Source organism: Callithrix jacchus, chromosome 10 (assembly GCF_049354715.1).
Source record: "Callithrix jacchus isolate 240 chromosome 10, calJac240_pri, whole genome shotgun sequence".
Taxonomy (NCBI): Eukaryota; Metazoa; Chordata; class Mammalia; order Primates; family Cebidae; genus Callithrix; species Callithrix jacchus.
Genome location: NC_133511.1, coordinates 83,521,662 through 83,549,456, shown reverse-complemented (window position 1 = coordinate 83,549,456; position 27,795 = coordinate 83,521,662). Strand labels below are relative to the sequence as shown.

General features: G+C 50.7%; 2 protein-coding genes across 35 annotated transcripts in view; one reads left to right on the top strand and one right to left on the bottom strand.

The window, feature by feature from the left end:
• OTOG (otogelin) overlaps positions 1-10,759 on the bottom strand; it is a 104,983-nt gene extending 94,224 nt beyond the window's left edge. Inside the window, exons 1-8 of the mRNA XM_017977939.4 lie at positions 10,541-10,759; positions 10,040-10,100; positions 9,815-9,875; positions 5,788-5,863; positions 4,668-4,760; positions 4,361-4,515; positions 2,033-2,151; positions 612-817 (exon numbers count right to left, since the gene is read on the bottom strand). Coding sequence (XP_017833428.4) covers positions 612-817; positions 2,033-2,151; positions 4,361-4,515; positions 4,668-4,760; positions 5,788-5,863; positions 9,815-9,875; positions 10,040-10,100; positions 10,541-10,619 — 850 coding nt within the window. The 5' untranslated portion in view covers positions 10,620-10,759. The remainder of the gene's footprint in view (positions 1-611; positions 818-2,032; positions 2,152-4,360; positions 4,516-4,667; positions 4,761-5,787; positions 5,864-9,814; positions 9,876-10,039; positions 10,101-10,540) is intronic.
• A 1,131-nt stretch (positions 10,760-11,890) lies between these two features.
• The window catches only part of USH1C (USH1 protein network component harmonin), a 50,804-nt gene continuing 34,899 nt past the window's right edge, over positions 11,891-27,795 (top strand). For 32 of the 34 annotated variants that reach the window (XR_013523339.1, XR_013523338.1, XR_013523337.1 and 29 more), the window contains exons 1-4: positions 11,891-12,036; positions 24,359-24,426; positions 26,134-26,277; positions 26,409-26,547. Coding sequence is in view for 20 of the 34 variants with exons in the window: in XM_054241464.2 (XP_054097439.1) it covers positions 12,001-12,036; positions 24,359-24,426; positions 26,134-26,277; positions 26,409-26,547 (387 nt within the window). In the remaining 14 variants the exon portion in view is untranslated. The remainder of the gene's footprint in view (positions 12,037-24,358; positions 24,427-26,133; positions 26,278-26,408; positions 26,548-27,795) is intronic. The other 2 variants (XM_054241458.2, XM_054241460.2) reach the window with 2 other exon arrangements.

Genomic DNA, 27,795 nt, shown 5'->3' with positions numbered 1-27,795 from the left:
TAGGAAGAGAACTGGTATGTGAGCCTGAACAAATTCCTGTGCCTCTCTGAGCCTCAGTTTCCCCATATTTGCCATAGGGAACATAATCTCCCAGTGAGATTATTGCAAGGACTACTTGAGGTGGTGCATGTAAAGTGTTTGGTATGGTGTAGTTACTCAAAAGGGGCTGCGACCCTTCTAGCCAGAGCCACCATAATTTGGCCCTGAACGCTCCACTCTTACTTCCTACCACTCCTCCATAGGTATCTTTAGCCAGGCCAATTATCTTCCTGGCTGTCTCTGACCCTTTGCTCCCTGCCTGCCCACCCCATTCCCCACATTGCAGGGTCAATCCCACCGGCAAAGTGCCCGTTAGATCCCCACACAACTGTAGTGGGAATTCCATCATGAGTATTTTTGCAGATGAGGAACCTGAGGTTGAGTGTACTTTAAGAACATGCCCAAGAACACACATTTGTTAGGAAGAGGCCCTTGGCCTTCTGCTGCATCTTTAATACCATGACCATGACCATGACTGCAGGGCTCTGTTCCAAGTCCCCTCTGACCCCTCCCAGCCTGACCTGTTCCCCTCCTCCCCAAAACCTCTCAGAGGCCACCTGTCTGTGCCTCACCATAGCTGGTCACCAGGTCATCCTGGGGGTCAGCATTGTTGTTCCCGCACAGCCCATGGGTCCAGCCCAGGAACTCGGGACTCATCTTGATATAGACAGCCGAGGCGCCATCCCAGGCCAGTGTGAAGGCCGACTGATGCCGCACGATGATGTAGCCAGCAAGCCGCTGCAGACGCAGGCTCCCCATCACATGTGGCAGTGGGATCCTGCAGGGCACATCCCAGAGCTTCAGGATATCCACACCACCTCCCTTCACCAAAGGCACAGCCAGTCCCTACCCCATAATCCAAGGCCCCCAATCCCCTCCCTATGAATTCCCAGAATTCCCAGGTGCCTATAAGTGTACAATTAGAGCCGGATTCTTTTGTCTTTAAAGGTTTTTTAAAATGGCAATTTCCCGGGCAGAGATAAATCTTAGAGTTAAGTGACTCCAAGTTCCTTCCTCCCAAACAGGTGAGAATATAAGCAAACATCTGCTGTATTTTTTTGGCCAGGTGCAGGAACCAAGTGGAAAGAGAAGCCAAGAGAGGAGGAAAGCTGAGAGCGCAAGAAAAGATGCCGGGCCCAGCAGCCTTGACCACTTTCCCAGTTCTCCTGGTATAGGCGCCCCTAGCCAATCTGGAATTTGGCAACCTTCAACCCAGCAAAATACCAGGAAACAGAAACAAAAGTAGTGTCTAACTAGTCACAAGACCCATTTACCAACTCTTCATTCACAGGAGAAACCTATGGGCCATTAATTTTACACTCAGCCCCAGACACTTGGTTGCCCAGTTTCCGGATATGAAACAGCATATGAGGACAGGGAGAAGTCTCATTACAGGAAGACCCCCTGACAGCAACACGAAGAGACAGTGGACGTGAGGAAAGGAAAGAACAGTGAGGAAAAGACGCAAGAAAGTTTTCACAAAGGACCACAGTCTGGGGCCATTTGGCGTGGAGCAAGGGGTCATCAATCCTTTGGTGGTCCCCCAGCATCCCTGATGGCCCAGCAAGATAACTGACATCTGCAGTGACCCAGTGTCATCAGAAGTGGGTAAAAGTGTGCTTAGAATCTGCTGGGAGGAGGCAGAAACTGTGGATGATCCATTTGGGAAGATTCTGTAAAATTTGGGGAGGGAAAAGTAAGCATTTATCATGGTAAACTCTCAACTCTCTGGAAAACTCTATTTTCCGGAAAGCCTACTGTCTGGAAACTAACAAGGTCTGAGAGTTCCAGGAAAAGAAAAAATCATCATTCTTCAAAAGCCCAGTGGCAAGAAACCCAGTGACCCACCGGTGTGCTTCTGCCCAGATGGTGGAAATTGTTGTTTGTCCCCAGAAAACAATTTCCTTTGGGCTTGAGAAGAGCAGATGCTCACCTATCCATCACCACCAGTGTCAGGGATAGGCCAGCTCCGTGTGGAAGGTGTTAGAGTTACCTCACGCCTCCATGGGTGACCTCCTTGGCCAGATGGATCTCCTGTTCCCCCGCAAAGAAGAGGCTGACAGCCCTGGAGCAGGTGTAGGGGGAAGAGCCGCACTGCGGGTCATTGTGCACCTGAGTAGGGAGTTCAGAGGGCGGTTTGCAGGCTTCTGCCACAGGCCTGACCCTGAGCTTCACACCTTGTTGAGTTTCCACTAATGCTGATGGCCCATCTCCTGCACACCAACTGCCTTTCCCCTGCGATCTCACCCGGTCCCCATACATCACAGAGGGGAGGCAATGGATTCACAGAGAGATGAAGTGACTAAGACTGCACACACACAGAACTAGGAAATCACAGAGCTGGGATTCTAGCCCAGGTCTGGATGGCTCGATTCCAGGGCTCTTCCCAATCACGCCATCTCCCTATTTCTGAACCTTTTTGTTTATCCTACCCAGGCTACCCCAACAGATTGAAGGCCAACAGACACACTCACACCATTTCACACTCATACAGAACACAAACACACGCATCTATACACACTCCATGAATTCTCACATGACACTCTCAGTGCACACACTATATACATACTCCCCTTCCCCCATGCCCCTGGCAGGTATAGATTGTACCTTTCCCCTACACACATAGGCACACATGCAGCCCCCGTGCTACTGTCAAACACACACACAGACACATCTCCTCTGCCCCCTGTTCAGACAGAACTCAGACTTCAAAGACCATAGACCCAAAAGACGGGGTAGGGTTGCAGGGAGAGCTTCCCAAAGCTTACCCCTGGCAAGTTTGGAAACCCTTCCCAGGAACGCACCTTCCACCAGATTACTGTTCAGTGTGATTAAGCAAGCTGGAGCCACTTCAAGTGGGAACTGCGAAAGCTCCCCCACAGTCTAACTAAAGGATGTTCATGCTTTTGTGACCATGACCCACAATAAGAAATATATGTAACTGAAAGTTTTATAACATAATACTTATCCCTATCATGTAATGCATTCTTATAATATTTTCTATTTTATTTGTCTCATTTTTTATGATGGTTGTTTAAGTTGATTTTGTAACCCACGAATGTATGGCAACCCATCTGTCTAAGTAATTGTAACATATCCATCATGAAATGATGGGTCATGAAAATCTCTGCTATGTGACAGGCCGAGTCAGAGACAGGGAAATTGGTTGCAGTTCCCAGTCCATCCAGGGCATGGTCCCTAGGGCAGGCTCATAGGTCCATGCCTGAGACAGAAGGATCAGGAATGGGTGGGAGAAGGGAGACACTGAACACTGGAGACTCCCCACACCCTCAGTCCCTTGAGCCTAACTAGGTACTGACCATGGTGCCCTCCAACAGAGCTGGTTCTCCAAAGAGCTGTCCTCCAGGTGGAGGCGTATTGAGTTGTGACTGGAGGTGACTCCTGGTTTAGCACATGGGCTAGGCATGAAAATCAGGCTTGCCTGATAGTGGCTTTCACACATGTGTTCCTATACTTCACAAACCTTAATGAGGCACTGTGAAACAGAAAGACATGGCCCCTGGCCCAGAAAGCTCACAGCTGGCAGAGGAAAACAACCCAAAACCAGACCTTTGTAAGAGAAATACAATGACAGAGTCATAATGTGGAACTTTGAGTTACCCAGTGAGGAGCTCCTCAGCCAGCTTGGAAGGTCAGGGGATCCAGGAGGGCTTCTTAGAGGAGGTGACTCTAAACTGAGTCATCCAGGACCTCCATCGTGTCCTCTGAGGCACTATTCTCTTTCAAAGCACCCACTGATCTTTTTGCCCAGAATGTTCTCAAGTCTGCCCACACTCTCCTACTCTTCACTTGGCTAACTCCAACTCATTCCTTAGATCCCAATTTAAATGTTACTTTCTCCAGGAAGCTTTCCCAGGCCACCATCCTTCCCAATAAACAGGACATGTTCTTTTAGCATTTGGCGTTTCTCCTCAGTAGCACTCAGTTGCACTTGAAATGAGTCATCTGAGATGATGTCTTTTTTCATTAAACTATAAGTTCTGTGAGGACAAAGACTATATCTGTGTTGTGTCTACAGGGCCTCCCAACACCAAACCTTATGCCAGAAAAGAGTACAGTGTGCACTTAATAAATACCTGATGAATGAGTGGCTCAATAAACGAATGGCCAGGGTGAGTGGGTAAGCGAGAGCCGTGGAGCCCCCAGCTCCTTCCAGGTGCAGACTGCCTGGGCGGAAGCTGGGGGCTATGCAAAGAAGAAGAGGCCAGTCTCTCCAACCATGACAAGCAGAGCCCAGCCCAGTGCAGCCTCCAAGGCCTAATGAAGCCTTCCTGGACAGGCAGGGCAGGGGAGGCCTCACCTGGATGGAGAAGCTCTGTCCCTCGGGCTCATGGCGCCCCACCAGCGTGTAGCTGCCCTTCCCAGCGAGGTAGTAGTAGAGCCCATCAAATGTTTCCACGTGGTGCTGCCCCCACGCCCGGCAAATGTTGTCCCTCTCAGGGCCGGCATTGTACACTGAAGCAGGGAAAAGAGAAACTCTCTGTGTAGCTTCAGTGGGTGCCAAGCCAGAGGCTGGTGGATTCCAGCCCTGGAAGTGCTGCCCCCTTTCCTCTAGCTTTCCCTGCACCCATGGTCCTTCCCAGGGTTGGGGTGGAGCCCAGACCCACCCATCTGGCAGCGAGGTCCAGTGGCATTGAAGCGTCTGCAGTCACAGAAGGCCGGGTGCACACACTCGCCACCATTGAAGCAGGAGAACAAGTCTGCATGGGAGACACAAAGGCATTGCCCCATCAAGCTGAGATTGGCAGAACCCAGGGAGGCAGGGCACTCAGGGTTCACAGGACCCAGACCCCCAGGGCAGCCCCAGCCCCAACATTCCTCAGCAGGTAGCCCGAGTGTGGGCACAAGCTGGTGCCTCTGACCATAGCCCTGCCCCCATCTCTGGCAGGCAGGTGGGGTGGGGTGGCAGGGCATCTGCCTCCAATATGCATCAGGTGGCCCCCAGGCCAGCCCCACCTGGGCTTTCAGTTCCTAGAGCTGTTCCTGGCTAGCAAGCAAGGCAGGAGAAACTGAGAATAAGGAGCATGTAGGTGAGCAGGGGGTCTGCCCAGAGATCTACTGGTGCTGCTCCTCCTCACTGCTCCACATGATCAGGAAGAGGCCACAGGGGGAACCAGGAAACAGGGGCGAGGCCTGTAGCAAGAACAGCCACAGGTGAAGAGGAGACAAAACAAAGCAAGGGTGGTGAGGGAAGGAGCCATGATGTGAGAGGACAGGTGGGGACACAGGACAGGTGGAGGACACAGGACAGGTGAGGGACACAGGACAGGTGGGGGACACAGGACAGGTGGGGGACACAGGACAGGTGGGAGGAGAGGCTACAGACCCAGGACAGGTGAGGGAAGCCATGGACGCAGGACAGGTAGGGGAGCTACAGAAAACAGAGGATGAAGGGCAATGGCATGGGAAGTAGAGAGAAGCCACAGAAGCAGGGTGAGATGGAGGGGAAAGCACCACTAGATAACGAAGCACAGCCTCACTGGAGTCAGCCTGTGAGGGAAGTCCCGGGCTGTGGTCACAGGAACAGGACTCTAGAGAGGAAGCTCTCCAGGCAGGGAGGAGAACGCAAAATGGAGGGAGGCCAAGGCTGGGGCAGGTAGAAGGAGACCGCGAGCAGAAAAAAGGGGTCACAGACGCCTGAGGGAAGCCCCACCTGCCTCTCAGCCTCTACGTGGGCAGGGGCCCTCCCATGCACAACCCACGGGCCACAGCGAAGGTGCCACTTACAGGATGGGGCACACTTGGCTCGATGGAGCCGCCTTTCCCAGGAAGACATGGCCACAGCATCCAGGGCTTCAGGCTGCTTATAAAGACAGGAGGAAGAGAACACACTGAGGGCTGACCTCAGGGTGGGTCCCTGGCTGGCTTCCTGGTGGCCACGGCCCTCCCTGTTCATCTCTTAAAGGAAGGAGCCCTGCCCTCAGTGCCCAGCCACTTTTTGCCTGGCGCCTCTGAAAGGCAGAGGAGAGTGTTTGGGCCTGCCCTGGGCTCAGAGGAACAAAGGCCTAGCTCTGACCTTCCCAAGTGGCATCTGTGGCAGAGCATGAGGCCCATGGCCAGAACACATCCCCTCCCCTCTTCCCTCCTCCCAGTAAACCCTCATGTCCTCCACAGCCTCACACCCAATCCCTTATCTAGATAAACAGCCTGAGGAAGAGCTAAGGAACAAAGGCGGACCCTCACCCCAGGTCAGGGGAACATCTCACCCCCACAGCCACCCCCACCCCAACCTTCCTCTGCGGCTCTTCCAAGAACAGCAAAAACAGCAGCCCACAGATCACCACCCACTGTCCCCACCACCCAGCTCCCAGTCAGGACTGCTGCCCTAGCAGCTCAGGTCCGAGGAGGAGACAGGACAAGGGTGGCTAAGAAGTCCTATTTTCCAGACAGAATTCCAGAGCATGGTCTCTCCAGACATGAACTCCTAAAATCAGGACTGTCTAACAACATGGGTGTTCAGTCACCACTTGGACACTGGCCCTCTCAGAACCCCAGTTCAAGACCTCTAATGTCATCTAGTACCGGCATCCTGGGCACAGTCGACTTCCCCTCCCTTAGAGGCTCAGCCTCCTTTTTTCTACAACATCCCCAGAACCATGTGTCAGGCACTGTGCTAGGTACAGTGAACAGGGCAGAGTCCCTGCCCTGATGGAGCTTATGTGCTTGTTCACAGGGCCAAAAAGCCAGCAATCGCACTGTAGGTATTTACCTCACACATCATCCTCCCTTGCAGTCCTCCAGCAAAGGACTGGAACATAGGAAATATTCCGGCCCTTGGTCCCTGAAGCCAACCCCAGCTCCTGGCCCCACCCTGGCAGGCACAGCCAGGGCAGCTGGTTCCCTGATGCACTGCCCTTCATCTTCATGGTCTTTCTGACATCTTTGCCAGGTTCTGGTGTCCTCACCCACTTTGGCCTTGGGTTCCCAGGTTCTCCCTAGCAATCCTTACCAGCTGACCCAGGCCCAACCCCAGGAGTCAGGCCTCGCACCTGGGTACTAATCTATCTCACCGGGCCCTCAGAGACTACAGGAAATAGGAGAGGGTTGGGTCACAGGAAACAACCCCATCCTGTAGCCACCAGAGAGTTGTCATTAAACTCAGTCTTTGTGTCTTCACACTTCACTCTCACTTCAGATGTGGCCTCTGAGATATGTGAGTTATGAGGATAAGATAACCTGCAGTGCAAAGACTCAAAGCCATTTTCTAAAGGATTCCTTAAATCCTGTCCAAATGATTCGTCTTCAGGGGTTAATCAATCAGGTGCTCTTAATCATTTATGATAATCTAGTGAAACTTATGTGGACACCTCAGAATGTTTTTAAATACACAAAATAAAGGATAAGGTCTCAAAGGAAATCACTTACAGTGAAGTATCATTTTATGAAAATATTTTATAAAAACATATAATTTAGGCCAGGTGCGGTGGCTCACGCCTGTAATCCCAGCACTTTTGGGAGGCCAAGGCAGGTGGATGAGCTGAGGTCGGGAGTTCAAGACCAGCCTGACCAACATGGAGAAACCCCATCTCTACTGAAAATACAAAACTAGCTGGGCATGTTGGCAGGTGCCTGTAATCCCAGCTATTTAGGAGGCTGAGGCAGGAGAATCACCTGAACCTGGGAGGCAGAGGTTGCAGTGAGCTGAGATCACGCCATTTCACTCCAGCCTGAGCAACAAAAGTGAAACTCCATCTCAAGAAAAATAAATGTAATTTAGGAATATTTGAGCTTCTTTAATAACACATTAAATAAAAGATCTAGCAGTGGGCCTTATCGCTGCCAAAATTTTGAAGTACTGATGAACAGAATGATATCTTGAGACAGCAACAACTATAAGTGGTAGGAAAATATCTGTAATGTCTATTGGTGACAGTCAAAACAGTGCAAATACTCATGTGGTTTGTACACTATAATAATAATTGAAAGGGATGCTGAATTTCAGTTGGATTGAGGTTCCTATAAATAACAATGTGTTTTTATTTTTCCCCATGCAAGTTCATGGACCCCTGTGTGCAACAATTCTCTAGAGAGTGGTTGAGCTCTGCAGGAGGGGACAGCACTGAAATGAAGATTGGTTGCCCATCCCCACTTCCTGAAGAGGGCATTCCAAACAGGAGCCCTCAAAGTATCCCTGGTACATGGGCCTCAGTCCCCCACCCCACAATCCTGTCACCTTAGAGGGAGGCCATTCTAATCCCTTGTGGCTCTAAGGAGCAGTGTGAGAAACCTGCCTGGCTTGCCTGTTCCACTCACTGGTGCATCTTCCCCCGGGAAAAGAGGGATGCCTACCCTGGAAAGCTGCACAGGAGGATGCCCTCAGGGAAATGAAGTGTTTGGAGAAGGGTCATCTCCCCCACTAAAACGCAGGGACTTCTGGAGTCCTGAGTGCACGGCCTGGCTCTGCCAGGAGACTTAGCTCCACCTGCTCATTGTGGGACCCCTGCAAGTCATCCATCCACCTCAACATCCCTACCTACAAAAGAATGGCTCCATTACCTTCCAACTCAAACTGTATTTGACTGTGATTCTAAATCTTTGGGCCTGGAAGAGTGGACAAAGAGGAAATAAGAGATCCAGGAAATCCACACCAGAAAAGAAGCACACCCACCCTATCCCCCCTCATTCCACTTTGGGGCCTTCATGTTTATTTCCAAAGGGCTGGAGTTAGGACTCATTGCTGTTATAAATGATTCTCCCCAACCTGCTGCCTCAAGGGGCTCCCTAGAGCTGGTTGCTGGGGCACTTGAGCTGAGGCTCAGCTGCTTTGGGAGACCTAGCTGCAGGTGGGGGAAATTTATGCAGAGCAGGATTAGAAAGTAGACCCGAGTCACCCGATCCAGAGACCAAAGAAGTTTGGCAAAGGGAGAAAACAAAACTGCCACCTCTCCCACAAACACAGAAGGCCCTAGGAAGATGGACAATAGAATGGTCAAGACTCAAAGGACAAAGGCTGGGCTCAGTGGCTCATGCCTAATCCCAGCACTTTGGGAGGCTGACACAGAAGGATCACTTGAGGCCAGGAATTCAAGACCAGCCTGAGCAACATAGTGAGACTCTGTCTCTACCAAAAAAAAATTGAAATTCAGCCAGGCACAGTGGCACACACCTATAGTTCTAGCTACTCAGGTAACTGAGGCAGGAGGATCACTTGAGCCCAGGAAGTTAAGGCTGCAGTGAGCTATGATTGCGCCACTGCACTCCAGCCTGTGCCACAGACCAAGACCCCTAACTCAAAAAAAAAAAAAAAAAAAAGAAAGAAAAAAGGAAAAAAGGCCCAAAGGATAAGAGTTCCAGGCTCTGCTTCTCGACCAATCCTTCCTTGCAACTTCCACCAAGTGGCCTAGTTTTTGTCTTGCCTATCAGTAGCATTCTTGGGGCTCTGCCCCGGGTATGGGTTGAGGGTCTTTGTAGGCCAGTCAGGGAAAATAAAACTCCATTCTTCTAAACGTTCATCTTTCTACTTTTACCTGCTGGAAGGGAGAGCTCAGCTCCCTCCTGAAAGAGCACTGGTGCCCACCTCTCCTAAAAGAAAGAAAAAAAAAAAGACTGGGCTACAGACCCCCAAGAGATTAGGAAAGCAGGAATAGAAGGGTGTGTTAATCTGCAGACCTCAGACATATAGCAGGAGTTTTTTGTCCCTTTCTGAACAAGTTCAGAGACCCCTCCTGTAACCTACAGAGTTCCCTGCCAGCCTCAGATCCAGACAGAAATGAGCTCCTGCCCAGTGAAGCTCCCTTCCCAGGCACCCCCTTACCTGGCCTCCCATCACTGTAACAGCATCCCCCATGGCAATGGCCGCCTCCTGGTGGCTGCTGCTGAAGTAGAAACGGAGTCTGGCTTGAATCGGTGGCCAGGATGGGTTATGCCTCCCGCCGTCACCAGGCCTATTCCACCCTAAGTGCTAAAGCCCTGGGGTCACCAATGCCAGAAATACGGATGGGGGCTGTGGGTGGGGCTGCCACAGCTCACACCTACTCACCTGGGTTCCCCGGCTGGCTCTGGCCGCAGCTCTGCGCTGCTCCACGAAGACGGTGCTGCCACTGGGGAGGGGATCATTCTCCACTCGAGTTGTGCTTCTCTTTGTTGGGGCCTCTCACCACCCTATCCCAGCTGCTAGAAAGCCTCTCCCACACCACCGGGCGCTCCCCCATTCTCCCTCCCTGCAGCTTTCTCAAATCCTTTCTCTCCCTTCCTGGTGACCCTTCTCCAGCAAGGATCTCCGTCTTTCCTGTCACTCCTTGGCCGCCAGTTCTCTCTAGATCCTCGCCTCGGGTCTCTTGCACCCAGTCTTGCTTGGGACACTTTCCCTTCACTGTCACAGGCCTGCCTCTCTTGCCTTCGGGGTCCCTCCTCTCTTGACCGCTCCTCTGGGGGTCCCTCTGCTCTCTTTTCTCTCTCTCTCGAACCTGCCCCAGCCCGTTCCTCTAAACGTTACTTTTTCCTCAAGCCAGAGACCTCCCTGAGTCCACACGCCTCTCACCGAGGGACTCGGCCGCCGGCTCACCCTGGGGCAGCCAGACACAAAGCAGCCAGCAGAGCGCAGACGCCGGGACCCCCATGGACGCGAGGGGACCAGGGGACTTGAGCACAAGACCAGGCTCCGGCGGTGCTTCTCCGAGCCAAGGCAGGGTCGCGCCTCCACTCCGCAGCCGAGGTCCCTCTTGCTCTCTTGGCCCAGGGCTCCCTCAGCCCCTCCTCCCAGGCCCTAAGCTCCTCCCCGAGCTAGAGTGACAGGAGTGCCGGCTTATTATCATAATTTAGGCACCTGTCCACGCCCAGCCTCTGCTCTTCTTGGCCTGTGGCTACTCCTCCCCAGGGGAGGCTGGATTCAGATTACTCAGCCCTAAATTTTCCAGAGGAGCAAAGAGGCAGCCTGTGCAACCTCCAGCTCCCCTTATCTAGGTCCTGGAAGCCTAACACCAGAGACCCAAGATGCTGGTATGAGTCTGGCCCTTCCTTCTCCATCTCCTTGGCCCTGTCAAGGGCAGGGGCAAGTTCAGGCACAAGTGCCATATTTAACAGCCTCTGATTCACATGTTTTAATCACCCCTTTCTGGCCCCTCTTTACTTTCATTCCTTTCCAGGCCTGGTTCATTATTGTCTTCGCACCCAGCACTAGACCTAGGAGTTAAGCAAATGTTGGCTGAGTTGAATTAAATGAACTAGAGGATCTGGGCCCTGGGTGAAGGTCAGCATAGATCAGAATGTCACTGCCAGGCTCTGCCAGGCTTTGGTGGATATGTGAGTGTGTTGGGTTTGGGTTTCTTTTGTCTTGTTTTGTTGGGAATGGAGGTGCTAGGGAAGGTAAGAGAAGAAGTCAGTTGAGGTGGACACTCCCACACACACTGGTTCAGACCCCTGTGGCCCAGAGTAAAACCCAGCCCTGCCCCCAAGGAATTTACAGAACAAGGACTGATTTCTCCCTAGTGGAAAAGTGCAGGAGAAGGCGCTGAAGGTGAGCACGTGGCAAGGACTGACAGTCTAGGAGGGCGATGAGCCTCAACAGGAGTAGCCAGAGAAAACTGACCAGATTGCCCCGCCCTCTGCCCACCCGTGTGCAGTTTCCAGATCTCTCTATTCTGGTCCCCACAAAAAAATTCCAAACCTCCTCCCTACGTCTCCACGATCATCGTCCTCAAAAGCAGTGTTCAGGTACCACTTAAAGAGGAATACTACCTCGAAGCCCAGCTCCTGCCACCACAGGCCCATAGGCACACTTGCTCCCACGCTTCAGTAGGAGGTGACAACTCAGCACCGGCCACTCGAGCCTCGCAGCGGCCCCGCCCCACAGCGGCCCGGCCCCGCCCCTCCGCGCTCAGGCCCCGCCCCCAGATCCCGAGGGCTGCTGGGCGGGTCGCGGTTGCAGCTCTTTCTAGCTCCTGGCAGCCGGGCACCTGAAGGAACCGGTAGTGCAACGACACGGCTGGATCTGGCCCAGCCATGGACCGAAAAGTGGCCCGAGAATTCCGGCATAAGGTCAGAGCTGCTGGGCGCCCCAGGCTTCTGGGACTCCGGAGTCCTGGTCGCGGTGGGTGGAGGGTGGACACCCCGGCACTGCCCCTCCCTTTTCCAGCCCCCTGATGGCTCTGGGTGGGCTGGGATACCCGAGGGTCATTTGGCTGGCAGCAGGGATCCCCAGTATAGTGAGGCAGGGAGCGCGGGGACTCCGGGTTCAGGGACTGCTAAACGGATCCATCTTCTGCCAGTCTTTCTCCAGCTCCTTCCAGGTGCGGAGATGGTTCTGGGTTTGGAATTCCTTCCAGCTTTGGCCGCTTCTCTGAGGTGCCCACTTTGTGGGCAAGCCCCTCCCCTTCCTAGTGTCCCTAGCTCAGGGCTGTTGAGGCATGTGGAGAGAGTCTGGGGCAGTATCTGAGAGGTGAGGGTTGGGAGAAGGGAAACCAGACGTCTCTTTGCTTTTTGACCTCAGAACAAGCGTTAGAAGCTTTTCAGAGGTCCCCGCCTGCCTAAGGGCGTTGCTTGGGCCTTAGAAGTAGCTGAGGAGCTGGCGCTGACTCGGTGTGGTGGGGAGGAAGGGAGGAGGTACTGAGAGCGTGAGAGCTGCCTCTGGGCGGCCAGATCCTTCAGGCAGAGCAGTCTCTACCCTGGTGTGTCCCAGTGAGGGGCCTCACTGGTGGGATCCTCAAGGACCATGACTGGAAGAGGCTGGATTTCACACAGGGCATTTCCAGAACAATTCCCAAAGCTGTGCAGAATCTGCTGAGGCCCTGAGAACAGAGAGGGACATCGAAGAGACCCAGCTGACCTCCCCACCAGGCCCTAGGATGCCTCTGAGTCTCGGGATGAAGCCAGGGGTTTCTGGAGCTCCCCACAGGCCCTGCCTGAGGAGCACCTAACTATTAATAACTGTGTGACCCCAGGCTCTCCCATGCCCCTAGGAGCAGTGTCTTTAGACCAAGCCAAACCTCTTCCAGGTCTAAGGGCTGAGCTCAGGCAGGGGAGGTCAGAGTGCTTAACCCCTTCCTTCCCATAGAAAGGCCCATAGGAGCCCAAGGAACCAGTCAGTGCAGGGGCCACAGGGGCTTGGGGCCAAGGGCCGGAAGTCAGTTATTCATTTAATAAGCATGTTTTGAGCATCCTCTCAGCCAGACCCAGTCCATGCCCTCAAATTGCTGGTGATGTGAGGTGGGAGGCAGACCCTACACTGGTAATTTCCCATGGCTGGGCGCTGCATGTTGGGGCTAAGCTTTTGTAAGGGGCACAAAGGGGACAGCTCAGACTGGCAGAAGGCTCCTGAAAACAAGGTTTAGGGCATCCCTGGTCCTACTCCAAGGGGTGGGTGATAGCTGGAAGTTCAGTAGGAATTTAGGGACTGGCAAATACCAAGGGGAGCATGAGACATCATTCACTGGTACATTCTGTTGCAAAGAGACAGAAGAAATTTCAGCCGCTAAGGACATTCTGTGAGTGTAGATTTCAGGCAACCCAGTTTGAAGGAGCTCAACCTTCCGTCCCCCAACTCAAGACTCAGGGTTGAATTTCACTGTCCTGCCTCTGGCCTGGAATAATATCAGGTCTTCTGCCTTTACTCTGAGGGGTACCTACTCTGCCTCTTTTGCAAGGATCCCCTCCAGGGTCTCTGCTGTCTGACTCAGACCCTGGGTTTGCCCCTGTTCCTCTTCTCCAGGTCCCACAGGCTCCAAAGGGCCTCAGACTTCCATGTTTCCTCTGCCCTGCTCTTCCTCATCACAAGAGTCATTACCTGTTAATGTTCCTGTGTGCAGGCAGGGCAGGCGCCATGTGCTAAGCAAGGCTCAGGCTGGACTTTGTACCCTGCTGCCTTGGAGACAGCCGCAGCCTTCCCCTCCCAGGTTGGGGATCATCCAGGAACTAGGGAGAGAGGACAAAGCAGCAGAGAATAGAGAGGAGGCACACAGACATGCTGGGAGAAATTTACAGCTTGCTGTTGTTTGCTTTGTAGGGGTCGCTTCCTTAGTGTTTTGGAGCAAATGGCTTGTGATCTGAATCCTTAGTTGTTGGAGGCAATAGTTAACATAATGTGTTATAATGGAAAGTGCTGTGTGACCTTGAGCAAGTTACTTAATCTCTCTGTGCCCAGTGCTCTTATTTGTGAAAAGAGATAACAGTATTCAATTAATAAAGTTATCCTGAATGCTAAATGATCTACATGTGTTGGGGGGAACTTAATTAAATATACCCTGGTACTTAGGGAGCCCTCGACAAATGTTCACTGCTGTTTATTATCTGGAGTTAGCACAACTGGGATCAAATCTTAGCCATGTTAATTTACAAAGCTAAGACCTTGGCCAAGCCACCTACTCTCCCTAAGTTTTAGTTTCTTCAGCTGTGAGGTGGAGTTTGTAGTCCTTACCTCACAAGACATTCAAGACTAAATAGCAATTAAAGTACTGGGTGCTCTGGCCCCACCGTCACCACGCTGTTTCCAGCTGATAACCTGGCCAGTGTCCAGTGTGAGTCAATGGGCTCCAGGCATCGGCTCCTTTTGATTTGTGAAGTTACCCCAAGGCTGCCAGAAGCACTTGCATGCCCTTACGGAAACTAGTAGCAACATTGGGCCAGGATTTGGGGGAGCAGGACTTGGTCAGAGACTGTTTTCTCCCTCAGAGAACCAGCTTTCAAAGGGAGACTGCTCATCTGTTCACAGCACCAGCACATGGTAGGAACCTGGTTACTCATTTGCTTAAAAGTATTTATTGCCCCTTCAGAAATCACACATTTATGAGCATAGCTGGTGTACTCTGCCCAAGGCCAGGCATCTGAGGACCGGGTGCGACGAATAAGATCAGAAAGAACCCCTGCTCTCTAGGAATTTGCTAATCATTCATTCATTCACATAGACAATAAATACTGACTGAGCTCTCAATATAAGCCGGGCAGTACTCTAAGCATTGAAAACCAAAACTAAGCCCTTGCTTTCTTAGACAGCATGTTCTAGTAGGGAAGACAGATAAAAGTAAATCGACAAAAGTATTGTATAATGCCAGGTAGTGATAAATGCTATGAAAAAAATAAACTGAGATGGAGAGAGAGATAGTCACAAGGTGGACAGTCAGGAGGGCCTCTCTGAAGAGGTGACATCTGAGCAGAGACCTAGAAGTGGGGATAGGAGCCACAGGGATACATGTAGAAGAGCATCCCCGAAGTGGAAACAGCAAGTGCGAAGGCCCTGAGGCAAGCAGGTGCCTGCCTGTATGGAACAGCAAATAGAATAGTGTGTCCCAGAGGAGAGCGGAGAATGGTGAGAAATGGGTCAGAGGGCCAGTGGGAGCCTGGTAGGACATGGTCAGGTTGGGATTTTCTTGTGAGTGTGAATGATCTACATTTAAAAGGAATTACTCTGGCTGCTCTCTAGAGAACCTGCTGAGAGGTCAAGAGTAGAAGAGGGACCTGAGTCAGGAGGCTCCTGCAGGAGCCCACGCCAGAGGCAGGGGCTGACTCAGTGAGAATGGGTCAGATTCAGGGTACATGTTAAAGGAAGAACTGACAGGCTTTGCGGATGGATTGGTTGTGAGTGTAGAAAGAGAAACATCAAGAGTGAATCCACATTTTGGGGAGAAGGAACGGGCTGGTGGGGACAGAGCAGGAGATGGTGGAAACCTAGCGTTCCACTTTGAATGCTGTAAGTTTGAGAGGCCTGCTAGACCTTCAGGTAGAGAGGTGACTGAGAAGCTGTAGGTCTGGCCTGGAGATAAGCCTCAGTAGGTCCTTGGAGGTGTAAGTGGTATTTGAACCCCTGAGACGGATGAGGTCCCTTAGAGAGATGGTGCAGATGGAGAGGAGACTCAGGAGCAGCAAGTGAGGAAGGAAAACAAGAAGGAGCGTGTAATTGCTGTGCCAGACACTGGGTGAAATGCTGCAGACTAGCTGATGTGACAAGAGCCTCTGAAAAGATAAAGGGCACTGTCTATGGCCTTGATGGTGGCAATGCTTTCACATGTGCACATATATCCCCAAACTCATCAGGTTGTAGACACTAAATATATACAGCATTTTACATGTCAGGCATACCTCAATAAAGTGGTTCCAGAAAAAGAAAATAAGTCAGGTGTGGTGGCTCATGCCTGTAATCCCAGCAGTTTGGGAGGCTGAGGTGGGAGGATCGCTTGAGCCCAGGAGTTTGAGATCAGCCTGGGAAGCATAGCAAGACCCCCATCTCTACAAAAAATACAGAAATTAGCCAGGTTTTGTGCTATGCTCCTGTAGTGCCAGCTACTAGGGGGGCTGGGGCAGGAGAATCAATTGAGCATGGGAGGTTGAGGCTGCAGTGAGCTGTGGTCACACCACTGCACTCCAGCTTGGGTGACAGAGTGAGACCTGGTCTAAGAAGGAAGAAAGAAAGGAAGGAAGGAAGGAGGGATGGAGGGAGGGAGGGAGGAAAGGAAGGAGGGAGGGAGGAGGGAAGGAGAAAGAAAAGGAAAGGAAAGGAAGGAAGGAAGGAAGAAAGGAAAGAAGACAGGAAGGAAAAGATGGATAATAAGAAAACAAGAGTCAAATAAAGCCCCTATCTGGGATGTACACTCTGAAGGCCTGGGAAGAAGTGTGGCTGGATCTATTGATCCCACTAACATCTACAGAGGGCCACTTGCTGTCCACTGCTGAGGATATAGAATTTATATCCATTTATTCTCACTTATTTTTATGTAACCAACACAGGACTTATTACTTGCCAGGCACTGTTCTAAACTCTTCATAATTATTAACTCATTAAATTAATACTAAAAACAGTTATTAATCTCTCATAGTGATTAAATCACATTTTTTTTGGTAAATATGAAATTTTTGTTTTGTATTTTCCTGACAATTAAAGTGATACAAACCCATTTGGAAATTTTTGAAAATGCATCACACATTAATGTGCGAAGAAGATATAAATAAAAAAATCAATAAGTTCACCAGTCAGTTTTAAAAGTTAACTTTTTCGTGCATTTTTCTATAAATGTTTAGATCATATTGTAGGCATCATTATATATATTACTTTTTTGTCAAATACTATATCAGAATCATTTCCATTACATGAAGAATGTATCAAAACATCTTTTCCAAATAGCTGTGTACTATCCCATTGCACACGTTACCATGTTTCATTTAACTATGGTCATTTAGATTGCAGTGAACATTGCTGTATAGAGTCCTTATCCACATACATGATTTTTTCTTGTGATTAACTCATTAAGAAGGGAGACAAATGGCATGAATAGTTTTAAGGATATTTACATATGCAGTCAACTTGCCTGTCAGAAAGGGGATGCCAATTTCTACTTCCACCAGCAGCATAACTGTACCAATGAGAGGTTACAATAGAATTAAACATCATAAAATTCTTTAATCTTCTCCTTAAAAAATTTATACATAGAATTTCATATATTCCAATAATCCCTCTTCTAGATATATATCGGAAAGTATGGAAAGCAGTATCTCCGAGAGATACATGCATAACCGTGTTCACAGCAGCATTATTCATGATAGCCAAGAGGTGAAAGTACCATATGTCCATTAATAGATAAGAAGATAAACAAAATGTGATATATACATGCAATGGAATATTATTCAGCCTCAAAAACGAAGAAAAACCTCTCACATGCAACAACATAGATGAACATCAATGACATTAGGCTAAGTGAAATATGCCAGTCCACAAAAAGACAAATACTGTATTATTCCACTTATATGAGGTACTTAAAGTACTGAAATTTGTAGGAGCAGACATTAGAATAGTGATTACCAGAGGCTGGGAGAGAGAAGAAGGGGAAGCTGTTTAGTGGGTATAATGTTTCAGTTTTACAAGATGAAGATGTTCTGGAGATCTGTTTCACAAAAAAGTAGAGATAATACTACTGAACTTCACACCTAAAAATGATTAAGATGATCAATTTTGTGTGTTTTTACTATATTAAATCTCATTTTCAAAAGAGATGTTTGTCCCCATTTTACAGATAAGGCAACTAAGGCACACAGAGGTGCAGACCGAGTTGGAGAAGAGGTTCTTTGACTCTACCACCACATTCACATCCCAGACCTGTGTCTGGGCCACACACAGTCTTGTGGGGAGACAGGAGGGTCAAGGCAGAAAGTTCAGCAAAGCTTGGTGAGTCCCATGGCAGAGTTGGGGACAAAGTGCTGTTGTGTGCACAGAGAATGATGTCACCAGCTTTATGGGGGAGCCTACGGAAAGACTTGACCAGGAAGAGGTGATATTTGGAGTCTTAAAGGTAGAGAAGTCTACAGAGAGGAAATACTGGTGGTACGATGACTGCTAATGGCTAAACAGGGTGGCAGCAGGGAGCAGGTGGCTCGTCCAAGGAGGAAGCCAAGAAAGCTTTATGAAGGGGCTCTGCAGAAAAGGGAAGGATTAAAGGACCCGACAAGCTGCACCCTGGGACCAGCTTCAGGAGGCCAGCACCCCTGAAGGGGCCAGAAAAGGGAAGGTTACCAGAACAGGTGAGAACCAGGGCTGCCAGAGAGGCCCAGACAGGAGCTGCAGCCTTAGGCAGAGGAACCTGCCTAACTGTGGCCCAGCAGCCCGCCCCCAGGAATTAAGAGCCTCAACTCCCGTCTCCCCATGCCTCTCATCTCCTACCTGTGCCTCATGGCTGAACACAGCAGGAAGCCAGAGGGGAGGGGAGCCCTGGCAGAACATCCTGGACAAAGGGCAAGGTAGAGAAGGCTGGAGGCACAAAAGGAAAAGATCTAGCACACATTTTGGAGCCCTTGAAATGTCCCAGGCGTTGTCATACGTGCTTTAGGTATACTCACTCATTTAATCCCCGCAGCAGCCCAGAGACTTCATCGAGTGGAACAACATGCGTTATTTAATTGGTTCTAGCTCTTTTTCTCCCTGTTTGGCTGGGTGCTCACCTAAAGTTGAATTTCCCTGAGTCAAATGTCTCATGGTTCCCCTGCGCAGCTATCCTGAAGGGCCAGTTCACATGGGGGAACACTGGGGGATGAGACTGGAGGGTACCACATGGCCAAGTCCGGCTTTTGCCTCTAATACCCTAGACAAGCGGCCTGAAGATTGTGAGGGTGGAGATATTCCCTGTCCCCTCCTCCCGTACAGGCCGATAGCGCAGTACCGGAGGAACATCAGCCAGAGAACACTCATCTAGGCACAGCCAGTGGCGGGGGAAGCAGGGATGATAACAGAGATCCCTAACAGCTATTCGTAGATGGTGGGCTCCTTTAGGGTTTCTGTGCTCAATATCAAGAGGGATCTGAGAAAAGGAAAGGCTTTCTAAATCTAGTCAGAGAAAGAAGACTGGTGTCTTTCCCACAGTAGGTGTTCAATAAGTGTGTAATGGACAAGTACACAACAAAGGAGTTATATATGGTAAGTGGATACTATGTGATAGTCTGAAAAAACGCAGAGGTTTTGGAGTCAGCAGGCATAGGTTGGAGTCTCCGTTCTGTCACTTCTCCGAGCCTCTATTTCCTCATCTGTAAAATAGGGATGATAATATTCACCTCAAGTGGTTAGGAGATGAAAGATAATACATGTGAAGTTCCTCAGGCATCAGACAGTCAGTAGGGAGAGGCCGGCTGGGATGAGTGAGCCAGACAGGAAGAGCTCAGGCTGGGAGGCAGGTGAGGAGACTCTGGACTCTAGAGGAGGGGACTTGGGCCTCATCTGAAATGAAGGCAGGGTTCAGATGAGAGGAGGGAAGCCATCCACTGCGCATAGATGGAGTAGCTGGGACCCACTTGTTTTGTGATGAACTGGAAGTGAACTAAGGGGAGGCTGTGTGCTGAAGATGTGTGCTGAGGACCAGTGGAAAGGTGGTGACCCAGGCCTTCGCCAAAGGTCAGAAAGAAGGCTCTAGACTAGAGCAAATGGAGTTCACTTTTCATCAACAGATGCCACTAGGCACCATGAGCCTGTGTGCATGACATGGCTCTGGGTTCCACAGGGAAACAAAGAACATGTTTGAAATGAAGGAAAGAAAGGAGCATGGGAGACCTACTGCATGCCTGGCTCTTCGTATGTACCTGAGCGCAGAGTACTGGGAGAGTGGTGAAAAGCAGGAACTCCCTGAAGCTGATCCTTGGGCTGGTGCTAGGCAGAATTCCAGAAGAGAGGACACTATATAATTTTTTTTTTTATATTGGAAAAGTAATTTAATTTGGACCACAGGAAAGACTACAAAGAAAAAGTAATTTAGGTAATGGTGGTATTGTTACTGCACATTCAGGCTTTAGAGAAACTTCCTTCTTTCTCAATTTTCTTTCTTGGTGCCTTTTAATGCCTGAAGAATGAGGTGTGAGTGTGCGTTTTCACTGAGGTGTGGTCAGACAACAAAGCAGTGCTGTTCTCTTTGAGTCTCTCTGAGATATTTCTGGGTGGAGAATGATCCCTCTTTGCAGGATCCCCTGTGTGAAAACCAGTTTTCAAGTTTGTGATGATTTATCACTTAGATTCATATTTAAACAGCATTCTATGTAAAGCAGATCTATGTTTCCTGTTAGCTGTTAGGGTCTATAGCGAATTGTTTAAATGGACAAGTCAGACATGATAGTAGATGGGATGTTGTGAGTGAGGACGAGGAGAATCCAGTGTGTCGGGAAGGATCCGTTCTGCTGCAGCCGAGTCCCACCTGGGATGTGCCGGAGGTGACCGTGGAGAAGTGAGCACGGGCAGAACTGAGGACAGGGTTTGAGTGACCTAACTGGTGACAGTGGGTGGACATGGGGCTGAAGAGCTGAGCTCTGCAGCTGTCTCAGGAGACAGGTAGGATAAGGCCTCTGGGTGCAGTGGTCAGTGCTAGAGAGCTGCTGACAAGGGTCAGGAGCCCAGGACCCTCAGTGCCAGGCTCCTTTCCACCAAGACCATCTCCAGGTGATCTGTGCCTAGTCCAGGGAAGGCGGAAAAATAGAACCCTAGACCCTGACATTGCAAGTGACCTTAATTTTCCACCTAATGCACAATAAACATGGTCTAAGGAGGACAGTTCTTCACCACTGAAATCTAATGCTACAGCAGGATACAGTTCTGCAAAGAGGGAACAGAGAGAACTTCAGTCTTGAGGCCTCAGTCAATGAGAGATTCCCTCTCCCAGGCCAGGTGCAGTGGCTGAAGCCTGTAATCCCAGCACTTTGGGAGGCCAAGGCAAGAAGATCACCCAAGGTTGGAAGTTCAAGACCAGCCTGGTCAACATGGAGAAAACCCATCTCTACTAAAAATACAAAAAAATTAGCCAGGTACGGTGGCACATGCCTGTAATCCCAGCTACCCAGGAGGCTGAGGCAGGAGAATTGCTTGAACCCAGGAGGCGAAGGTTGCAGTGAGCTGAGATCACACCATTGCACTCCAGCCTGGGCAAGAAGAGTGAAACTCCAACTCAAAAAATAAAAGATATTCCCTCTCCCATCTTCTTTCTTGTGTCACCACCCAGAGCTAGAACTAGGCTAGAAGTCTTTGGTCAGGGTGTCCTCACTCCAGCCAAAACACACGGGATTTTTATGCTCCTCTTAGAAAGTAGAACACTTGGGTTCAAAGAGTCATTCAAAAGATGTTGCGTTTTTCTCTCTATTATAGACCAAGCCAAGGTGTTTTCTTAACGATGCAGAGGAGAGAGATGGGGCTTAGAGACAAGAAAGAAGTGATTGAAAGCAAAGAGTTTGAAATTCTAGCCTAAAGGGACCTTGGGAGTTATTTCCCCTGCCAGGCCTGAGTCACAATCAATGGACTTGGCATAGCAAAAACAGCACAGGCTTTGGAGTCAGACCTGGGTTCACATCCTAGCTCTGGTTGTTAGCTGTGGGACCTTGAGTGAGTTGACTTAACCTCTCTGATTCTCAGTTTCCTCAGCTGCAACATGGTGTGAAAATATTGGCCCCAGTGTGATAAACAAATGGAATAAAGCCCCTTCAAATCTCCCGGTGCCACCCCAAGTGGGATCATGGGGGCAACATCATTTCCTTTCCCCTTCTGTTCCCATGGTTACCTCTCCCCCACCTGTGAACCATGTGGGCATACCAGGAGGCAGGCAGGCAAATCCATTCAATATTTCTTTATGGAGTGCTTCCTATGTGTTAGGCACGAGGAGTTTAGAACAAAATAGACGTCTTTCCCCTCATGGGATCTTTCTGTCCAGAGAAGGAGACAGAGAAAACAAACCTTAAATTACAAATTGCAGTTGATGCTGTGAAGGAATTGAAACGTCTCCGGGACGTAGGAGTGGGTTCTGTCTGGGTGGGTGAGCAGGGCAGACTCTCTGGGAAGGAGCAGCCAGGCAGGGAAGTGGGGGAAGCAGTCCAGGCCAAGGGAACAGTATGCACCAAGGCCCGGAGGCTGTAGAGAGTTCGGCCTGTGGAAAGAACGGAAAGGAGGCCATTGTAGCCAGGAAGACTGGTAGGAGAGGAGACTGGGCTTTGATAAGTCAAGGAAAGGAGTTTGGATTTAGGTTTGATTTGGGGTATAAAAAACTATTGAGCGAGCAAGCAACATGATATAATTTATAAAGATATTTCTGGCCCCTGCTACTAAGAGAGTTGAGACTCCCCCATCACAGCTTAATGTGGGCAGCCCAGGCCTGTCTCATGGAGGCACCCCCAACCCCGCCGCCGCACAGGCCTAGGCAATGGTGGTGAGAGAATCCAGGCTATGTAGAGAGATGGGCTTTTGGAGGTAGTGTGTGCAAAAGGCCAGCCTCCCACCCTAAGATTTAGCACTGCCCACTCAAGCACATGCTTCCATCTCCTGTCTTCTCGCTGGAAGCTCTGTTTTTTTTTGTTTTTTTTTTTTTGGTTTTTTTTGAGATGGAGTTTCGCTCTGTCACCCAGGTTGGACTGGTGAAGTCTTGGCCTTGGCTCACTGCAATCTCCACCTCCCAAGTTCAGGTGATTCTCCTGCCTCGGCCTCCCAAGTAGCTAGGATTACAGGGTCACACCACCATGCCCGGCTAATTTTTGTATTTTAGTACAGATAGGGTTTCGTCATATTAGCCAGGCTGGTCTTGAACTCTTGACCTCAGGCGATCTGACCACTTCGGCCTCCCAAAGTGCTAGGATTATAGGCGTGAGCCACAGCACCCGGCCTTCCTTGCACTGAGGTAGGGAGAAAGCAAGGGTGCCCTTTTGGAGCAAGTGGGGTGAACTTCTGCAGCAACTGAAGCCCAAGCTGTGAGTTAAGCCTCCTAAGTTATTCTCACCTTTAATGAAATGCTCAGCCTGATTTTGTAGGGAAGGAGGTACTGCCAGATCTAGGCCAAAAATCTGCATTCTTTACTCCCTGCTCAAGCCAGAAATCCCAAGGGCTGGGCCCAGCATGTCGTCTCTGTGGTAGGACAGACAGACTGCCCCAGTCTTTTGGAACTCTTGGAATACCCCAGAAAGAGGTAACGCTGCTCCAGCCCTCTTCTGAGGACCAGTCAGTGGAGTGCAGGCAGCTTCCAGCAGCAGCCTCTCTATGAAGGGCTGAGGCCCTGGGCCCGGAGGCTGGAGGAGAGAAGGACCCAGTGACCCCTCAAGCTTCTACCTTGCTCTGTTACCCATTCCTGAGCTGAAGAGAGAGCCAAAGATACAGTGTAGAGATTCACACTGAGCTAACTCAGAGAGCGAAATTCAGGGCCCCCCAGTGGGATTGAGGTGCTAGTGAAACAACTCCTGAACCTGACCTTTTTAGAGTCCCAGCCATTGACGTCAACCAAGTTGAAATGATGTAACCTGACTCCTCCTGCGGGGCATGTGCAGGGGCCTGAGGAGGGGAAGGAGTGGCCAGGAAACTGACTAGTGGTCAGAACTCAGGGCAACCCAACTAAGTCCAGGACAGTACAGAGTCAAGGTCCCCTGGCATTGATGTTACAGAAGAATTCGGTGGTGGGGGCTTCTGGTGGGTGGCATGTGCCATCTGAGTGAGTGGCCCAAATCCTTCCTGAAAGCATTCATCCGGCACTACAGCCACCATCAGGTGAGACAGTGGACTGCTTCTGGCCACGGATGACACAGCCATGGGGGTAAGCAGCAGCACTGCTGTGGCGGCGTGTTGCTGTCCCATGGGGATTCACATATGTGCATGTGTGTGCGTCCCCGTGTGTGCACTTATTGCCCCACCTGGGGACAAGGCTCAGCCTGGCCACATCTGGAGGGGCAGCCATACTCCTGTGGCTGCAGTGAGGTGGTCTGGATAGGTCTGATGCATTGGGTCAGAGGGGCAGCCTGGCCTGTGGCTTCGCTTCTCTCCTCTCCTCACCACCCCAGCCCTGAAAAGCTGCTGGGGAGGCCCCTGGGGATGATCTCTCCTCCCTGTGGTCTGCTATGGGGGGTGCTGGGCCTGGAGCTGTGATTCTGCTGTTGGATTTTCCAGGTGGATTTTCTGATTGAAAATGATGCAGAGAAGGACTATCTCTATGATGTGTTGCGGATGTACCACCAGTAAGTATGCTGGCTCCAGCTCCCGTGGACCACCCAGGTTCTTCTGTCTTCAGGGAACCCAGGGACAGGTTGCTCTGAGACAGAGGAGCTTGGGGGGTGGATGCCCACTGCTCCTAGAAATCAAATGAACACACCATTTGTTCATTTCTGCAACTATTTACACAAGTACTTTGTACTTGGCTTTGTACTAGGGGCTGGTGTATACTTGTTAGCAAGACAGATTGGTCTCTGTTCTCAACTTGCTCACAGTATGATGGAGGAGGCCGTCTAGTAGCCAGATAGATTCAGTAGAGCATGATTGTTGGGATAGTACAAGAAATGCCAGCTGGCCACCACCCTTGTATCAGATGTCTCTGATCACCCACTTGCTTTTTGATTCATTCTGTGTACTTTATAAGCTCCTGCCACTGCTGGGCACCATGCGGAATCTGGGAATGAATTAGGCCCACTTTCTTTCCTTGAGTAACTTGCGGCCTGGTGAGGGGAGATGGACAGACACTACAAACACAAAGAACTCTAATATAAGTTACATCAAATAACTGCGAAGTAGAAGTCAAAGCAGAAAGGTGAAGAACTTCGAGGGAAGAGGGAGGACCAGGAAGGCTTGAGCAAGGCTTTGAAGGGTGAGAAAGACTTGGGGCCAGGCATGGTGGCTCACATCTGAAATCCCAACACTTTGGGAAGCCGAGGCAGGAGGATTGATTGAGCCTAGGAGTTAGAGACCAGCTTGGGCAATATGGCAAAATCCCATCTCTACAGAAAAAATTAAGAAATTTGCCAGGTGTGGTGGCACATACTTGTAGTCCCAGCTTCTTGGGAGGCTGAGGTGCAACAATCACCTGAACCCAGGAGATCAAGGTTGCTGTGAGCCATGACTGCATTGCTGCACTCCAGCCTGGGCAATAGACCAAGACCCTGTCTCCAAAAAAATGCTAATAAAATAAAAGAAAAAAGATTTTGGTAGGTGGAGTATCAGGGAAGGGCATTCCAGAATGAGGCGTCAGCATCAGCTAAAGTGTGGAGGCACCAGAGCAAGGGTATGAATGGGGATATGTAATTCAAGGGGGTGGAGTAGGACTTGGGAGGACATGGAGATCATAAATAACCACGAGGCTGGAGAAGCTCCATGGGGACAGGTCATGGAGGGCCCTGAACCTGCTGAGAAGAGTGGACTTTGTCCTCTAGGCAGTAAGGAGCCATCAAAGGGCTTTAAGCCAGGGAGTGCCTTATATTGAGAAAAGATGAGATGACAGTGAGTCCGTGGGCAGGCAGCTGCCGTCCAAGGTCTGAACAGTGTGAGGGAGGAGGCACATAAACTGTGGTGAGGCGGAATTGACAGAGCTTAGCAGCAGATACGAGTGGAGCTGATGAGTGCGTGAGGGGTCGTCAGCATCTCACATAGCCCTTTCCCGTCTGGAAAGATCCCAACTTCAGAGCTAGGCAGTGCTGAGTTTAAAATCCTGGCTTTATCTCACCCACAAAATGGGTCAACAGTCCCCAGTGGGCAGGTTTCCTGGGGATATTTATATGAGAGAACAAAGCCTTCTCAGGCACTGGCTCGGTGTGAAGGGCTCTGGGCTTTTCAGGAGCGGTGTCCCCCATTCCTAAGCCTGGGCCCAGTGGCTGAAACAGCTTCCTCTAGGAATCCCTGGGTGCCTGAAGTGGTGATCAGGAGGGAGGCTCCAGGCACTCCTGGCATCTCCATAGGACCATGGACGTGGCCGTGCTTGTGGGAGACCTGAAGCTGGTCATCAATGAACCCAGCCGCCTGCCTCTGTTTGATGCCATTCGGCCCTTGATCCCACTGAAGCACCAGGTGGAATATGACCAGCTGACCCCCCGGCGCTCCAGGTGCAGAGGAAGCCACCAGGATGGAGGCAGGGGGTGGAGAGGTCAACCTGGGATGGACAGAGTCCCCGGCTAGTGGGCGGGGCAGAGCTGGCCATTGGGCTGCACCGTCACCAACCTCTCCCACGTGGCAGGAAGCTGAAGGAGGTGCGTCTGGACCGTCTGCACCCGGAAGGCCTTGGCCTGAGCGTGCGTGGTGGGCTGGAGTTTGGCTGTGGGCTCTTCATCTCCCACCTCATCAAAGGCGGTCAGGCAGACAGCGTCGGGCTCCAGGTGAGCAAGCAGAGTCTGGCGGGAGAGCCAGGCCTCAGACCTCCTGCCTCCCCCTCACTCATCCACTAGGCTGTGTGGCACAACGTGGTCACCCACATTTCTTAGTCTTTGGGTGAGGAAGAGGCTGGCACCTCCTGAGAGGCTCTTAGAAATCAGGCCGCAGGCAATTGCCTGTTTTCTTTAGTAAGGCTGCTGGCTCCTTCCAGCCGCTGCCGCTGCACCTCACCTCACCTCGCCTGCTTCCCAAGGGAGGAGCATAGCAGCGCCAGCACGTGAAGTTCTGGACAAGTCACCTTTTACCAGCAGGGAGAAAGCAAGCCCAGTGCAGTGTGATATCAAAGAGCATAGACCCGGGAGCAGGGTTAGCCGGGTTCAGTCCCGGCTTTGCTCTTCATTAAGCGGTGTGACTTGGTGGAATGACTTAACCCTGGGCCTCAGTTTCCTCACCTATAAAATGAGTTGCTGACAGTACTATCTACCTCGTCAGGTTGTATGAGTCAATGAATTAATAGTAGAAAGTGCTTATAACAGGGCCTGACACATAAATGCTGTGAGTTTGATAAGTGAACAGAGAGAGGGAGATTTAAGAAGCGCCTGGAATGCGCCAGGTCACATGCTCGCAAGCAGTCCTCACTTATGCATTGAACAGATTGTCCCCATTTTACAGAATTAATAGAGGCTCAGAGGCCAGTAAGTGGCAGAGCCAGGATTAGAAACTGGGTCTCCTGACTGCCAACCCCAGAAATCTTTCTTCAGCATCCCAGGTGCCTCTCTCTTGGGGTCCCCGCACCTCAGGGCCTGAGCACAGACAGGCAGACCACCAGGTCTTGCTCCTACCAGAGCCCAGGGCTGTGTTTTTATGTGTCAGGATAAAGGAGGCCCTCCCACCAACTCCCAGAGCTTCCAGCGGATACGTTATCAACATCCCAATCCGGGCTGCCAAGCTGGGGGCTTCAAGGGGCTCAAAGACTAATGGCACAAGACACCATGGTGTGGGGAGTGGGAACAGGGAGCTGACAGACACCGCTTTGTTCTAAATCCCTGTCTCACGGCTCACTGGTGGTGTCTGAAATTTCAGCCCTTTCATTATTTCTTTCCTCTGCTGCACATTTTCCAGCTCAGAAACGCCGCCAGAGAAAACATATAATGAGCTCTTCTCTTGGCGTCAGCTGAGGCCCTCTTTTTTTCCAGGGCGAGCTCTCCTAGGACAAGCATTTCTCAATGCTGCCCCGAGGATTGGGGATGTTG